At 44.9% G+C, this 17,070-nt stretch overlaps 1 protein-coding gene across 8 annotated transcripts in view; it reads left to right on the forward strand.

Annotated features, from left to right (window-relative positions):
* Nucleotides 1–17,070, forward strand: part of LOC139468153 (kelch-like protein 3) — a 198,865-nt gene that overhangs the window by 79,151 nt on the left and 102,644 nt on the right. For all 8 annotated transcript variants that reach the window (XR_011653671.1, XR_011653672.1, XM_071249931.1 and 5 more), the window contains one exon: nt 3,823–3,998. Coding sequence is in view for 6 of the 8 variants with exons in the window: in XM_071249931.1 (XP_071106032.1) it covers nt 3,823–3,998 (176 nt within the window). In the remaining 2 variants the exon portion in view is untranslated. The remainder of the gene's footprint in view (nt 1–3,822; nt 3,999–17,070) is intronic.

Genomic DNA, 17,070 nt, shown 5'->3' on the forward strand with positions numbered 1-17,070 from the left:
TGTCCATCCTCTTGCTGGCTCTTGAGTTCTTTCAATTCATTGACACCCTCAACATCAACAGCTGGGTTCAGCATAATCCCTGTCCCGACCTGACAGACGATCACTGACCAAGTGGTCTCTCCACCCAACACTGTTTCGTCCTGCACTATTGTCCAATGCACAGTTGTTAAGGCTCACTGACGAACGATTCCATTGTCTTCTGCTCAGTGATGAGCTATTCTTTCAGCCTCAGTCACCAGGGTCCATTTTGACAGATCGCGAAGAGGTTGGGTGTTCCTTGGCCCTCATTGGGATTTCGAGGCAAAGAATCAACTTCTGGCCCACCTGATCGGTTATTTATGATTACCCCGCTTTCATTGATCTTGAGATGGAATCCTTGCTGTGGAATATTGTCGATCATTCCTCTTCTTGCCTTGGTTCACTTCATGCACTCAAATGTGTTTTATTACCTTGACAATTCATCTAGCCTGATAGCTCTGCGAAAGAGAATGGTTTGGCAGAGGTACACACGTGGTTAGCTCGAGCAAGCTAACCGCGCACGGAGCACGTAATAGACCCAGTTGTTGGTCATAACCATGGAGATGCTGGGGTGTGTTTGGGTGAATGTTTTTGTTTCAGAAGCTTGAGGATCGAAGAAGAAGATGTGCAAAGTGTGAGATAGGATAAGTATTGTAAATATGATCTTGACCGTTGCTCTTGCACAAGGGCCTTGGGAATTGATTGGGTTCAACTGGTTGAAGATGGTGGTGGTCTTTCAGGGTCTTTTTATGTTGATGTTCTATCTAGTTTTGCAGTAGGGTCTCTCAGGATAGTGAGATAGGTGGTTGTGTTTCTGGATAGTGAGATAGGTGGTCATACCAACAACAACAAATGGCAACAAAGAAAACTACAAGAGGACATTGACATCAGGAGACACCAGACACCAATGAACTGTCATAGCGACTGATTTATGACACCCATGTCTGAAGAACATTTAATTGCAAAGCCTCATTACCCTTGAGCCATGACATCTATATGCCTTGAAACACTTAATTGCTGTTATTTATGAGATGCTAATCATAATTGTTAATCCTCATTTTTGTGTACATCGACCGTCTGCCATCCTGCTGATGAATTACTGTTTACATTTATATTTATTACTTACTAAATGTCAGGTGACCTTGTCTATATAAGCCTTGGTCGAGAGAGATTGAAAAAAAGAAAAGAAAGAAAGGTCTTACCCTTAGCCTAGCTAGGGTTAGGCTGGGTGCTCCGGGGCACCTAGACAACAACCTCTAACACTATGTGCTGACCTGGCACATAGTGTCTTTTGTATGTATATATCTACATGTATAGAGTAAAACTGTATATACCGCAAGCCATCAACTCCCAAGTTGTCACTTCCTACTGAAAGCCATACGTCGGCCCTTGCATATACGAGTATGCAAATTATTCATTAATCAATGTCGGACCACACGAGTTGTTAGAACCGTGACCAAGAAAGCTATCTGCATTGGTGCTTGGGACTTGTCTGTGCTAATTACCCAGCTGGTTTCCATTTGTCCATTGCTAATTACCTATCATCGCTATTTAACTGTTGGCTTCCCTTGTTAAGTTTCCACTGTTGTTATCTTGTTACTTTTGTTGTTCTTACATGTACATATATTTGCTCTCTGCTTCCTTGCATTCATTCAGATGATGAAGGAGTAAACACATACTCCACAATGTTGTGTTCTTCATAATAAAGAAATGGACATCCAAAAATTCTCTCCCTTCAGTTTTTTTCTTTATATGTTTATGTTCACTGCTGCCAGCTATCTAGGTTACCAGATGTCAGATCCTTGTATTCTGGCTTTGATGTGATGAGTTAGGATATTCAAAGAAGCTATCAAACAATAGTTATCTTTGTGTATAATTCTAAGAATACAAACTCTATTACATCAGGAGTAATCCATCTCATCTACCCGTCCCAATGTATCTAGGATGTTGGTTATTTTATGAAGTGAGGTTTTCCTGCCTTCAGCAGGTGCATTAGAGCAGTTCCTGTACTGTTTCCCATGTATTGACTTATTAGACAGCTGGCTGTGAAGAGGACATCTGTTGAAAAATCACTAGATTATATCTTGTGAGGACATCAAAATGCAGGAATATGGATATGATGTAGGTGACATTTTTTGTATTACTTGGTTTAAGGATGCGCCGCTCCTTCAAAGTCCAAATGTTGAAAAAAAAAAAGAATAATTCACTCCATTTTTTTATTACGACCGATCTTTACTGTAAAAATGCCTAAAATGTTCAAAAAAAAAAAATGATTTCATTTGCTTTGCGAGTGTTAACCAAAGGGAAGTCGCTCTGATATTCTCGCTGGGATCCATCAAAGCTTGTCAATGCAATGCAAAGTGGTGACCAGTTTAACTCTTTCAACACTGTTGGCCGGTACACTGGTCAAGAAGCCACAAGTAACCAGACAAGGCAGGCAGGTAGACCGGCCAAATCAAACGTTTCAAGCAAATCTTTAAATATATTATACAAAGTAATAAATAAAATCAACAAAAATATATATAATGGTTGCCAAACTGACATCTAAGTTATTATTCCATCTTTTTGTGCAATTGCACGTAATTTAAGTCAAATGACATCTAGGCTTTCGTCGCCTCTATTTCCTGGCTCATACATGATGTAATATATGCATAAAAATCTTTGTCACAGCTCGTAACCTAGCACTATACATCCATGAAATTCCATATTTTTAATGTAGATCGCGATTTCCTGCTTAAAAGTTTGGAATAACATGATTCAACCAAAACCTTTCGTCAAAATCTTAAAATTATCATACACGAGGACGGTACTGTTGCTGTAATTTTATTTGCTGTCAACATGTGTTTGACTCGATACAGAAATCAATAATTATACACTTACCTTGCTGTACATCATCTGTAAATCCTCGTTGTATCGCAGCCATTTGAAAGTCGTTAACCATGACTTACAAAAGGATCTACCAGACTTGGGGGGGCTTAGCAGATACGCCTGACTAACGCACATGTTTTTATACCCATTCTTGGGTAGTGAAATGCATGGGGCTTGCATAAAAGTCAACTTTTGCATGGAATGCATGCTTTTCTGTAGCAGTTGCTTTTTTGTGACTTGATTCCATACATGTACTACAATATTGAAAAACCAAACTCTACTTGTTTGAAAAAGACACTAAAATATTGGTGTCACAGGAACTTTTGTTGTTGAGTATAGTATTTGCATTGGTGAGGTTTCCCATTTTGTACTGATCTGATGGCCCCATTCACAATTCAAATTCAGGGTGTGGGCAATTGTTTCTGTATCTTGCATGATAGTCTGTATAGTTTGTAGTTCCTATTCTACACATGCAGGCCAGGAATTTGGCTAATCTCTCTACCGCTGCACCTCCCTTTGTGTGAAGTGACAATTACCACATTTCAAAACATCATAGTTTCTGAAGCTACTTTTCCAATTATTGTTGTTGAACATCAATTTAACTCCTGACTGGGTACAGAGTATTCAAAGGCATATGCCAGATTAGATTTATAGATATTTTTAGATATTTTGCTGTTCGTTAGTGTCATTTGAAGGCAAACAGAAGACAGTTTTCTAGTCATCGTGGTCTTGTGGATAGAGCTTTTGCCTGGAGAGTGAAAGGTCAATGGTTCGATCCCCAGCCATATCATACATTAAGAGATGGTACTTTTTTTCCCCTGCCTGGCAAGAATTGTGCAGTGAGGCTCATAATATCTTGTTTATCTTGTCCACTGGGATACATCAACATTCACTCACTCATTCCTCCCAAGGTGTACACCGCTGTGATGTTTTCAGACTCTACTGCCAGCTGCCAACATCCTGCAGATGACCGAAGTGCGGGAAGCCTGCTGTGAGTTCCTGCAGGCACAGCTGCATCCCTCCAACTCACTAGGCATACGTGACTTTGCCGATCTACATGCCTGCACTGATCTCAATAACTATGCTCAGACCTATACAGAGCAACATTTCACGTGAGTACAACAAACTCATAAGTGCCCTCATAGGCTTATGGAGAACATTGCTATGTTCCTTTCATCCACCTTTTGATGATTATGATGCACCTTTTAGAAAGGACTGATTAATGTGTTTATTTTTTTCTTTGCTGCTGCTGTCAAATGTCTTACTCTGTGACTTTCTCACTATATCTGTCAGAACCTTCACTATTTTACTTGTGTGTAATCATTTAGATCATATGGATACCAAAACCTTTATCTGACGAAAGCTGAAATGAAAACAGTTGTTGCTTCTGTTGCTCATTTTTAACAGCTTAGTGTTCTTGGCTGAACATGAGCAAGTAAAAAGTGTACCACCCTCGAGCGGTCTCAGGTATTTCTGAACAGCTAACACAAGATGAGTTCTGGCATTTGAATTATTTACATTATCAGCATATTTCTACCCTTTGCCTATGTTGGCTCAGATGAACAACCTTGACATGCTATTGCGAACACTGAGCTTGTCAGGCAGTTCTAAAAAAACCTGGAATGCTATTCTGAACACAAGAAGAGCTTTAGGAATGTTTGTAGCTGAAGTTTCATTGCTATACCATGATACCATTTGTTACTTTGTTCTCTTCGTAAAGAAAGGCAACCAGACGTTCTGACCTAGTCTGTTACAGGTACATGGTATAGTATTAAATTGAATGAATGTGATGTGCCAGAGGTATATGAAATTCTGATTAAAGTATTGATCTGCCTTTAACTATCTTACACCCCGTCACTGTATATATTAACTACAGGAGTGAAATACCATCTTGCACCTTGCTACCATCCATCATGTCATAATTCTTTTGAATACCTTACCTCTATTACAACATTCATAAATCCCATATTTTGACTGTCCTCACACTAAAATCATTTTGATTAACAGATGCCCTCTTCACTGTCAGCCATTCCCTATTAATCTTTAGGAAAATCTTAGGGGCAGGAAAATGTCACCGCTGTCCTGTGCGTGCAAACAACACTGGATTTTTTTTGAGAGAGTTAAACTCACGTTATGTTTATTTTCACACCATAATTTGTATGGTTCTCCAAGTTAAACAGACACTTATTGGTAGTCCTTATCTGCTTTTTTCTGAATAGAGGATAATCACGTAAGTAGATTGTATTGTTGAGCTTATTGTGGAGTTCGACTCCAGTAGGATCTTATGTCTACCCAAATGTGGATGTCAGTTCACCTTCCCTTCCTCATTTCCTCACCCTGGTTCGCTCTCAGATATCTGAGCTTGTCAAGAAAGCTGATGGCTCTCAGCCACTCACATCGCCAGAATTCTTCAACAAAGTACTCCCCACGGTATTAGACGAAGTTCGTTTGGAAACAGAAGAAAGATTCCAGGTTTCCACTGTCAGTATGGAAGTGAAAGCTCTTTTCGAGCCCCGTATTGGAAGGAAATCATCACTCCCCTACTTTGCTGACAACAGATGGCTCCAATTATCAACAACACCATAGGTGGAAGAGGTACTGGACTTCAACATTATGCCACAGTATAAAAAGAATAGGAAGTTTATTACGACCAAGCGCTGGTTACTCGAGGTTGTGTACAAGTTGCAATTCCACCAACGTCTAGCTCTTGTATCCCGGCCTTTCGGCCGTCGGTTTCATCTGATAGGACCCAAGTTGGCGGATGTGGCTGCCTTTCCTCCAACGTTTATGGATTATATCACTTGGTGGTTTTGTTGTGCAAATGTCAATGAGGCATTCCCCTGCCTTTCCCTGCACCTGAACACCATCTGTTCATGTAACTCTCCAATGCTTGTAGACTATCATACAGAAGATGTGGGATTCCAGCTACCCCAGTTCTGTGGCTACCTTAGTTTCACGTTCTTGGATACCTTCTTCCTTCGCTGTCTGCAGATAGAAAAAGTTCTGCTAGTGGCACAGAAGATGAGGATGGGATATGGTACCTGTAACGGTTCCCATGCTGGCAGATTGTCTTCTCCACCTTTGACAGGATAACAATGTCCGCCACAGCACTATTGAGGGATACAGTTCTGCCCTAACATAATTTCTTTGCCTTCAACACACATTCCCTAAATACATTTAATCAGTTGTACTACTGGTTCTTTTGGGAGATCATTTTAAACCTTTACCCTCTTCAAAGGACCAAACCTCACGCCGAAGACACGGGTTCGATTCCCGACATGGGTACAATGTGTGAAGCCCATTTCTGGTGTCCCTTGCCAGGATATTGCTGGAATATTGCTAAAAGCGGTGTAAAACATACTCATCATCATTATCAAAGGACCAAAAGCTCGTCTTAGCTATGGCCACAGCATAAAGAGTATTGGAACTTTGTGCCATTGATATTTCCAGCCTCACACAGTCATGCACTGGATTAGACTTTCTCTGCATATAACACAATGCCTAGCCGAACAGGAAACAAAATTAAATCAGTAAATCATCATGTCTAGTGATGTTTTATCTCAAATTTCAAATTTGTATTGAATAAGTTTAATGTTTTTTACCGTGTGTATTGTATCATAACTAAGCACTGTCATATAGCTGGAATATTGCTGAGTGCGGCATTAAACAGCAAGCCAACAAGTCACAACTAAGCCAGAAGCAGCAATCACTGTAGACATGTTAAAAATCCCCCCCTTATATAACTTCAAAGAATTTTGATACAATGAAGAATTGTTGTATCTGAAACTATTATTTTATCAGGTATAATATATTCCAATATCATGTAATTTTAGTTGCCGCTTTACTATATATGTTTAAAATAAACTAATAACCATAAGCATAGCACTATATAGTAATATATATATATATATATATATATGTATGTATCCATTCTCTGGCCACTGGAAAGCGTCAATAGTGTTAACCTGACCGTGGTTGCTGTAAATAACGGTGAGTTGTGCAGTCTACCGATCATCACTTCACACACGGTTTCGCTGAGATGAATGTAAACAATATTGAAATAAATTTTGAATAAAATTAATAAAATAGATTACAAACATAAGTCCAGATATACAGTAAACACTTTTTATAACCAGAAAGTGTAATTACATGATTAATTTGCATACCTCAGTACTTATTCTAGGTACGAAAAATACGGTATCCCACGTACACCCAAATATGTTGGCAGAGGATATAGAAACGGGCTCCATCCATCCGCCCATCTATCACGTTTTATTTCTGGAGCAGAATTCGAAAACCATAAGAGATATCTATAAAAAACTTGGTGCACACATTCACCAAAGTGTGTAGTTGTGCCTTTTGTTATTCAGATTTCCCCATCCAAAGATGTGGTGGTTGGTTTCTCTCGTCTCAAGGGGGCCAATTCTAGGTGTGGACTGTGAGAAGTTCGTGTTTTACCTTACCTGACTCTACACAGTGCTTTAGCTTCCCTACCTTATACACACAGACAGTACTGGAACAAAGAGACAGTTTAAGCAGACTACAGCCCGTGCCTCGGCATCCAAATCCCCCTTGGCTCCTAATCCTCATATTCTTCTCTGTCTGCCCTACGGACAGATGTGTACAGGAACAGAGTTCAACTTACCTAGTTATTTATCTTAAAATTTTGTTTTTAGGTGGCGTTACTTCCATATATCCTTTCTATGCTGGATATATTTGCTTGTTTGCGGTTTATAGCTTGTAATTCGATTTTTATTCGTGACTGCGTAACTTTGCTCATTTTGCGCCTTGGTCGCCATTTCAACATCGTGCATCTCGTGTTTACGAGGTTGCATGTTAATGTACCTTTTTTGCTATAGTTTTCTTAAGCTATTAGTGAATCTCTCATTTATTTTGTTGATTATGGCTTTCTATTGACAAAATTCCTATTAATTAGGCGTATTATGTTTTTGAATTGCTTCAAGTCGCGCTTCACACTGTATTGTGGTTGTGTGTTTGTGCGCTTTGTTCACATATTGTCCAGTAACATGTTTTGCTTCATATGTGATTCTGCTCGTTACACTTATGTGCTATTTACTTTTTTTGCAGAATGTATTCTATGCGTTTTGCTTTATGTAAAGGCCCGAGTCGGGGGAAAGCCTACATCATCTTTGCCCCTGCTGCAAGCCTGCGTGCTCGTTTGATCATTGCTGCTCTGTTTGCGCTCTCATGTAACAATTACAGACTTTACAGAAAGGCTCTTCTTCGTTGCCAGAAATAACTTGCTTATAGGAGGAAGATGCCTGGTACTTCGCCGCCACCAACCTCTCCCTCTCTGTCGAATCCGGCCCCTGCGCCTTCGGATCCGATTCAGCGACGATGGTTCCTTCGGGTGTTCTTCCCCAATCTAGGCCATCTGCGCCGCTTGATTTTATGAATTCTATGGCCTTTCGTGCCTTTTGGGAGTACTCCTTCAGCATCGTCCAGATGACCTTCTTTGACTCCCGTCAGCTCGCTCCCGCCAGTCGCAGGGTCGGCGTTCCCGTGCCTCGTGAGATATTTCGTCCTGCCGTTCTTCTGGATACTCCTGACGACTCTACTGCTGCCTTTTTCAAGCGCCGTCGTCAGTTATGGCCGGCAAAGGTCGCCAGTTATCTCCGGATCATACTCAGGTGTCACCGGATCGTCCTAAGGCCTCACCGGATCGTCACCAGCCGGCGCCGGACCGTCGCCTTATTTCATCGCACCGGATCACCAGCTATCACCGAATCGTTGTCAGTTATCGCCAGAACGTCGGCAGCGCTCGCCGGACCATTGCCAGTGCTCGAAGGATCGCCAGCTTTTAATGAATCGTCTTCAGCTATTCCCAAGCTATAGCCAGCGCTTGCCGGATCGCCATCACCAAATCGTCGTCCACTATCGCAAGGGTTTCCAGAGCTCACCGGACTGTTGTAAGTGCCTGCCGGATCGCCAGCTATCGCTAGGCCGTCGCCATCGCTCGCTGGACCATCGGCAGGGATCGCCAGGCAGTCACTTGCGCCAGATTGTCGCCAGCTTTTACCAGACTTCGCCAGCGCTCGTCGGATTGCCAGCTATTGCCAGGCCGTCGCCAGCGCCGCATCGTCACCAGCTTTTGCCATGCTCTTTGCTGCACTTTCACCAGCTCCATATGTCGCCGTACAGTCGCCAGGACGCCTTTTCGTCTTGCCGAACATCACTGACACACTTCGTCATCTGGTGTCCCGGCACAGAGCGCCAGACGTCTGGACTCCTCCTTTACCTCACATCACCACCCTTTTGATGATGAGTAACATTTTGTACCAGACTATGACTATAGGACTATGACTATGCTTGGCTTGTGGATCATCTCCCTTGTGCTTCGCCTGGGCAAGGCGCCTCCCTCCAGGTGGAGCACAAAGTTTCGGAGTCTGGAGAAGTTCTCCTCCCACGTGACCCGTTGGTAGCTGATGTGGCCATGTCATTAAACACTGCTTTTACGACACTGCCTGTCCAGACATCGATTCAAGTTCCAAGATTTCGGAAGGAATACTATCCTTGCCACTTTATGACATTTGCCAACATCTAACCTCCTGTTGATGAAGATGTTCGGATGCTCGTCGGTTCTTCTTGGTCCAGTACCTCAATTCCGATGACAGATTCGCCACTTGGTAGAATGGACGCTGCTCTCCATCACTCTCTTTGTCCACTGTTGATGCGCCAACCTTGATCTGGGTCGGTGCTCTTCATCTACTGATCGCCAAGAATGCAGTAGATCTCCAGGACACCGATTCCATGTCTCCAGGGTTTTATTCTCCAGTCTTCCTGGTGCCCAAGAAGGGTTCATCCAAACTTTGAATGATCCACAATCTAGCGCTATTCAACCTCCATTATCTTGCTCCTCTGCCACATTTCCTGATGATCTCCATCCGGTCTCCGATGGACCACCTCATCAGTCTGGATCTCCAGGATGCCTACCTGCACGTTCCCATTCAGGCAACACATCGTCGTTTCCTCGCTTCATGGGGCCAGCACTTTCAGTGGAAAATGCTCCCATTTGGCATTTCCACGGCTCCGTGGTTATTCACATGTATAACCCATCCCATCGTTGCGTTCCTTCACTGCAGGGGGATTCGGTTCGGAACCTACCTCGACGACTGCATCCTCGGTCACGGTGTCGATCAAACCTTGATTCTTCAGCGCGATTTCACCCTTTGCCTCCTCCGTCGGTTGGGTTGGATCATCAATATGTAGAAATCGGATCTGACTCTCTCTCTTCATAGACCGTCTCTTACTGACAGACCTCTCCTTGATACAAGTTCCTCCGGATCGGTTCATGGCGATCCAATCTGGGGTCAGGGTAGCCCTCTCTCAACCTCTCAATCTCCGCCAGTGGCAGAGCCTTCTCGGGCTGTTGTCCTCAGCTGAGGATCTGACGTCCAGATGTCACCTTCAACTGTGTCCCCTTCATTGGTTTCTGCTGCCATTTCTGCGCTCAAATCTGTCGGGTCCCCTTCTTCCTCTGCCAAAGGACTTACATCCGTTCCTGGAGTGGTGGCTAGTCCCATCTAATGTTGTGAGTGGTTCCTCTATGACAAGCTTTGAGGCCACTCACCATCTCTTCGTGGACGCATCTCTACAAGGATGGGGCGCCCACCTTCTCCAGGAAACCGCTTCCGATCTTTGGACTCCTTCGGAACGTGCGTGGCACATCAACAATCTGGGGTTGGAGGCAGTCATTCGGGCGATTCGTCATTGGCGTCAGATCCTCAACAGCTGTCTCATGGTCGCCTCGGACAACTCCAAGGTGGTGTATTACATCAACAGGCAAGGGTCGACTCTATCTGCTTCTCTCCTTGAGCAGACCTTTCGGCTGTTTCATCTGGCTGACAGTCTCCCTCTTCTGAAACGAGCCCGTCACATTCCAGGTTGTCTTACGTCTTAGCCGACTCCCTGTCAAGACCCGATCGTCCATCCCCTTCTGGTTCCTGTGCGATCGCCTGGGGACTCTCAACGTGGATCTCTTCGCAACGGTGTGCAACCACCAATTGCCAGTGTATGTGTCTCCTGTCCCGGACCATGCTGCTTGGGAGGTAGACGGCCTCGCTCTATCCTGGGTCGGCCTAAGCGTGTATGCTTTTCCGCCCCCAGTTCTTCTCCCCCAGGTCATTCAGAAGGCGGCCCGGACCTGTCCCCTAGATCTGATTTTGGTTGCACCTTACTGGCCGTCCCAAATTTGGTTTTCCAAGCTCCTTCAGCTCACGGGAGAACCTGTGTTGCGTCTCCCGATGAGGCAAAATCTGCTGCTCAGTCCTCATACCAGACAACCGCATCCAGACATCCAGACATCCAGACATCCAGACAAGTGGCGGTCGTTCCAGGCCTTCTGCTTGTGCAGGCACATCGTTCCAGTGGAGGCTACGGTTCCACAAGTGGCAGACTTTTTGGTTTTCCTTCGCCAATCCCGTCACCTGGCTAGTTCTACAATTGCAACCTATCTTGCTGCGCTCAATTCTGTCCGCAAGATTGCTAGAGGTTCCAGCCTATCATCAGTCTTGGCCCTTTTTGCCATGGTCCGAGGTTTTCCACTGGAGGACCAGACTAAGAAATTCCGCCCCCCAGCTTGGGATCTCAATGTAAGAGCTCCGTAAGAGCCACTTGCGTCTGCCTCGTTTGAAGATCTCACCTTGAAGACTTGCTTTCTCCTGGCCCTTGCAACAGCTGGCAGGGTTAGCGAGCTTCATGCCCTTGATGTGACCCGTGTCTGGTTTGACCAGCGTCCTCACGGTTTAGTTCACTTTGGTGATGACCTGGAACTTGCCCTCTGCCCAGTTCGGGCCCTCCGACGTTATCTTCAGGTGTCTCAGCAACATCGAAAGCAGCGGCAGAGGCTGTTCATCCCTCTTTCCAGCCGTTGCTGTGCAGAGGTTCTCGTAATACAGTCTCCCTTTGGCTTCATTCTGCTATTCTGAAGCTTACCGTCATGCTGACTTACCACCACCAACAGCCTCCATTCCACGTGAGATACGTGCCCTGTCTTCTTCGCTGGCCCTCCATGCTAATGTCTCCGTCCGATCCATCATGGAGGGGTGCTTCTGGTCATCTACTATTGTCTTCGCCAGCCATTATCTTCGCAATATTTCGGTGGAGGACGTAGTGGGTACGCATAGCTTTGGTCCACTTGTCCTGGCCCAACAGCTGACCAACCCCAAACGCCATTGACCGTGCCGATTCCGAGGAATGTGGCTGTCTGCGGCCCGTGGCCGTGCTCACACCTATTGCCAAGGTAGGACCATCCCTTGTGCTGTTCCTCTTGGGTTGCTGGGTACTGTTATGTCGGTACCTTTACCCTCTGTCAAGCATTGTTCTCTCTACCGTCAGACACCATTCTGTTCCGAGAGGGCTTGACCTGCATCTTATCCCCTTGCCTGCCGTTCCAGGAGCCGCTACCTTGCTGTCGCCTGCTGGGTTTCCTGCTGGACAGTTTAGTTGTGCTTCTTCAGGGTGCCTGGCGCTTCTCACGGTAAGCCCGCCTTCCATCAGTCGAATAAAGAACTGTAATGTCAGGTAGATAAAACATGAGCATTTCTGATTAAATGCAATGTTTTTATACTTACCTGACGCTACACCTATAGGCCCACCCGGACTCCGTCCTCCTCTGCCGCCTTACTGTGTACTCTACGTCTGATGTCTTCCAGTGAAGAATGTGAGGAGTAGGGGCCAAGGGGGATAATTCGTGGATGCCTGGGCACAGGCTGTAGTCTGCTTAAACTGTCTCTTCGTTCCAGTACTGCCTGTTTGTATAAGGTAGCACTGTGTAGCTTCAGGTAAGTATAAAAACATTGCATTTAATCAAAAATGCTCATTTTTGAATGGGGTCCATGATTTACAGATAACAGCTTCAACCTCCACCCTTTTCGTAAGAAAAAGGAGATTGATTGGTTAAGATGGATTTCTCTGTTAACGCTGTAGACTTTGTGCAAACGAAGTTATCTACACTGGTCACACGTCCTGTCCCATCTGAGGCTCCCGTCTATCTCGTAGGACAAATTGAAAATAAAGGAGATGAAGGAGATTGATCTACTTGATCTGGTGAATTGTTTTATATCCGTGGCAGATGGCCGTTGGTGGAGCCACCTGATCGAAGTAATCTGGAGCTGATTTTTCAAACAGCCTATTTTGTTGTGAAGGAAGAGGCACGTTTAGGTTTTAGGTTGTAGGATCAAAGTCCAGAAGGAAATAAGTATACTAATATCATTAATATACAAATTCATGTAGTTTTGTTTTGAGGTGTAACTGCAATGTAATTTCTGCAATGCTACATAGATGCCCCAAATATACTCTGGCTACATACAGTTTACCATGAACAATGCATAGAATGAGTTTGCCTCTGGTTTTGCAGGTGATGCTCACACTTTTTAGCTCATATTGTCCTTGAATGTGGCGCTATGTATCCAAACTTGTCTTTGATGACTAATATCTCAAGACCTGGTTTCAATGTAAATCATATAAGTATACTAGCCACATAAAGAAACTGTGCACGGAGAAAATATATTCTGGATTGAAATACAACACAGCAAGAACAAAATGATGCAGACTCTGTAGCAGCTGAATGATCGGACCATAAGAAAATGTTAACGGGACCTGAACAACATCTGTTACGATGACGTCAGAAGATCAAAATGGAGTAGGGGGTCATACTACAAAGTCACAAACAGGTATGACCGCCCTGTGCGTGAATCACAGCAGTGCATCGGCGACGCATGGAGTCCACCAAATGGGCATGGAAGGCCTGGGGAATGGCCTGCCATATCCTCCTCAAATCCTGTGCCAAGTCACAGATGTTATCTGGAGGATGTGGAAGACAACGAAGACGGCGCTCCATTTCATCCCACTCATGCTCTACTGGGGAGAGATCTGGAGAAACTGCAGGCCATGGCAGTAACATGACATTGTTATGGTGAAGGAAATCCATTGCGACCCTAGCTGTGTGAGGACGAGCGTTGTCCTGTTGAAATGTCAATCCCGGGCCATGACGTTGCAGGAAAGGAATGACCACAGGCCTCAGAATCTGATCTCTGTAGCCAACACCGGTGAGATTGCCCCAACAACCACCAAAGGGGTTCGGTGCCGTGCTGTTATCCCACCCCAAATCATCACAGAGCCACCTCCAAAACGATTCCTCTCAACAATACAGTGGCGTGCATAACGTTCTCCCAAACGCCGGTAGACACGTTGGCGCCCGTCACTGTGGGAAATGTTGAACCTCGATTCATCTGTAAACATTTCTCCACCATATTCGAGGTTGGCGAACATGATTTCGACACCATCTTAGACGGTTGACTTGATGACGGTGTGTCAGGATGGGACGTATGGCAGGGTGTCGTGGTCGAATCCCGTACTGACGTAAACGATTCCTGACAGTGTTGGGATGGATACGGTGCAGTCCAGGAATTGTCTGGGACGTCGTTACTGCCGTTTGGAACCTGTGTCGGAGATGTGTCACTCGAATCCATCTGTCCTGTCTTGGCGTCATTACTCGGGGACATCCTGAACGTGGGTGGTCGGCAACGTCATTTGTGTTCTGATAACGCCTCACCAATGCCGATATCGTGTTACGATGGCATTGGAAATGTGTTGCCACCTGTTTTTGCCTCATTCCCGCTCGGATCATTCCAATGGCTTCATGACGCTGTGCGGCTGTCAATCTTGGCATGATTTGCTTGTGATATGCTTGTGTCTGCGCCTGAGAAGTTTTGAATTTTTGAATGACCACAGATCATGCTTTCCAAAGTGACAGCGAATTTTGAGTTGCACATGCTGTGTACAGCTGCAAAGGATGCACGTGCAGTAACACATTGCACGTCCATAGGCCCCCATCAATGACGTCATATCGCATGGCACATGTATGAGCGTTTGAATGTCTCTAATAAATGTGAATTTAATATTTTTGTTTGTGCAATGATAATACCATCCATGTCATTATATGCAGTTCATCTCGTAGTATCTCAACCCTAACACCTTTACTTTACCACTCACCACTGGTATATTTAATTGTATCCTTTGCCATGTGCTCGTACGGCAGTTTGTTTACACTACCACTTCCGGTGGTCTCGCTCTCAGTGAATCTCTTAAATTGTTATAATGTTTTTTATCACTCTTGTCAGGCCAATTGACCTTGTTTTAGTATTATTCTCCCATAGCCGTGTTATCGTAAACCAACATCCATGTAGATTAATTTCTTATATACTCCCATGATATCTTTCACTACCGGGCATGCGCAGTGTGAAGGAATGACGTCACATGTGTATTTATGTAAATTCCTTTTAGGTTCCATCTTGCAGTTTAACCATTGTTCTGTCAAGTCAATTTGGTAACACCACCATTCGACTTCTTATCCATCTGCAATCTTCATCCCTGTCAGCAGAGGGACTCTTTACAGCCTTATGCTTTGAAATGGCTGACAGGACTACCAGACGTCGCGGCAGATCTGCTAGTCTCAACACAAGTACTGCTAGGGTTAACGAGGCGACCCTTGACCCAAACCAAGATGGCGACCACCGCAGCATGCCCAGAACTAGGAATGCTCCTTATCTCACTATAGCTGACCTTCAACTTCGCCTCGCCAGTCAAGGTGTCAGCGTGCCTGCATCGTGGAACAGACGGCTGCTGTTCCAGCTGTATACTGAAAACAACCGAGGGAATTCCATGTCACATCCCATAACCATAACAGAGACGACAAACACCATGGCTTCCGTTTCCGAGTGTCAACAAGACTTGCCAAGCAGCAATCACAACACTAACCTGCCAAGTACCATTACCAGTTCATCAGTCTATCCAACTTTACTCCCTAGCCTAATGTATCTAGCTTGACAGATTCAGCCCCTGTGATCCCCTCGGTGGATGGATTGCAAAAGGAAATTGCCGAACTTAGACAACTGATCACAACCACAGGGCTCAGCGCGATGCCTCTACTAGGCCACCCTACATCGAATACCCTGAGTGGTATCGAGACTTCTCTCCCGACCCCCGCTAGCAACTCAACGGAGGTTCCATCAGACTCCTTACCTCATATCCACACAGTGTCCCCCACCTTAAGGAAAAAGATCCAGGAAGGTAAATATGTTAATTTGGCTTTGTTGACATTACCTAACCAAGACAGTTTGGATACTAGAGTAACTGAATTCGAGGGGAATGTATACTCGCTCAAAGATGAGCCCAGGCCGAATAGGACACTGACACTCGGAGAGTTTATCCAGGCATTCGGTATTTACAAAGACATGTATTGTGAGAACAATGATGCCAAAAGGAAACAGCTAGAATGCCACGAGCAGACTGTGATCGAACTTGCTACTCTGTACGGCGGGACATGCTACTACGACTGCCACAAACTTTTCGCAGCTCGTGTGGCAGCTTTTGAGGCAAAAGGAGTTGTCATTCGATGTGTTCCTCAGGGCGACGTACCAGGACGTGTTCAGTGTGTCAAAGTGTAACCCACGGCACCCACGTCTGCCCGAGTATAGCTACAGCTCGCCGACCAATTGTCAGGCCCCAAGACAGACATGTTCCATATGACCGACGAAACGTGGACAGTAATGCCAAGCACATAGACTCAAGAGGTAGACCTCGCGTTCGACGTGATGGACAAGAGATCTGTAACAACTTTAATGATACGGGCTGCAGCCGCCAACAGTGTCCTTCAAACATACCTGCCTCATTTGCCATTCAAGGAAGCACGGCAAGACACAGTGCCAGAAAGCGCAGAAGGATTGACTACACGATGCCTTAGACAGAGCAAGTACTAAGCAGACATTGACGCTAACACCTATTAACATTGAGAGATTAAAAGCGGACTTACAATTCCACCCAGACAAGTGTTTCTTCGATTATCTCATTTATGGACAGGAGACAGGATTCAATCCAATGTTAGACTCTGTGCCTAAAACGACAGTGGAATGCCGCAACAACCTTAGTGCCAGGAGAAATCCAGTGGATGTGTCCGCAGCTTTCAGTAAAGAATGTGCCAAGCAGTACGTTATTGGGCCTTTCCAGGAGTCTCCCTATGACACATACAGGGTTAGTCAACTTGGACTTGCCGAGGGGAAATATTCTCGGAAGAAACGTTTGATATTGGACTTATCGGCCCCCCATGATCACGATACCGTCCCTAGCATCAACCAACTAATCGACAAGACATCCTGTTCTGTT

The sequence above is a fragment of the Haliotis cracherodii genome, unplaced genomic scaffold (genome assembly GCF_022045235.1).
Source record: "Haliotis cracherodii isolate W230 unplaced genomic scaffold, xgHalCrac1.p SCAF_2, whole genome shotgun sequence".
NCBI classification, from domain to species: domain Eukaryota; kingdom Metazoa; phylum Mollusca; class Gastropoda; order Lepetellida; family Haliotidae; genus Haliotis; species Haliotis cracherodii.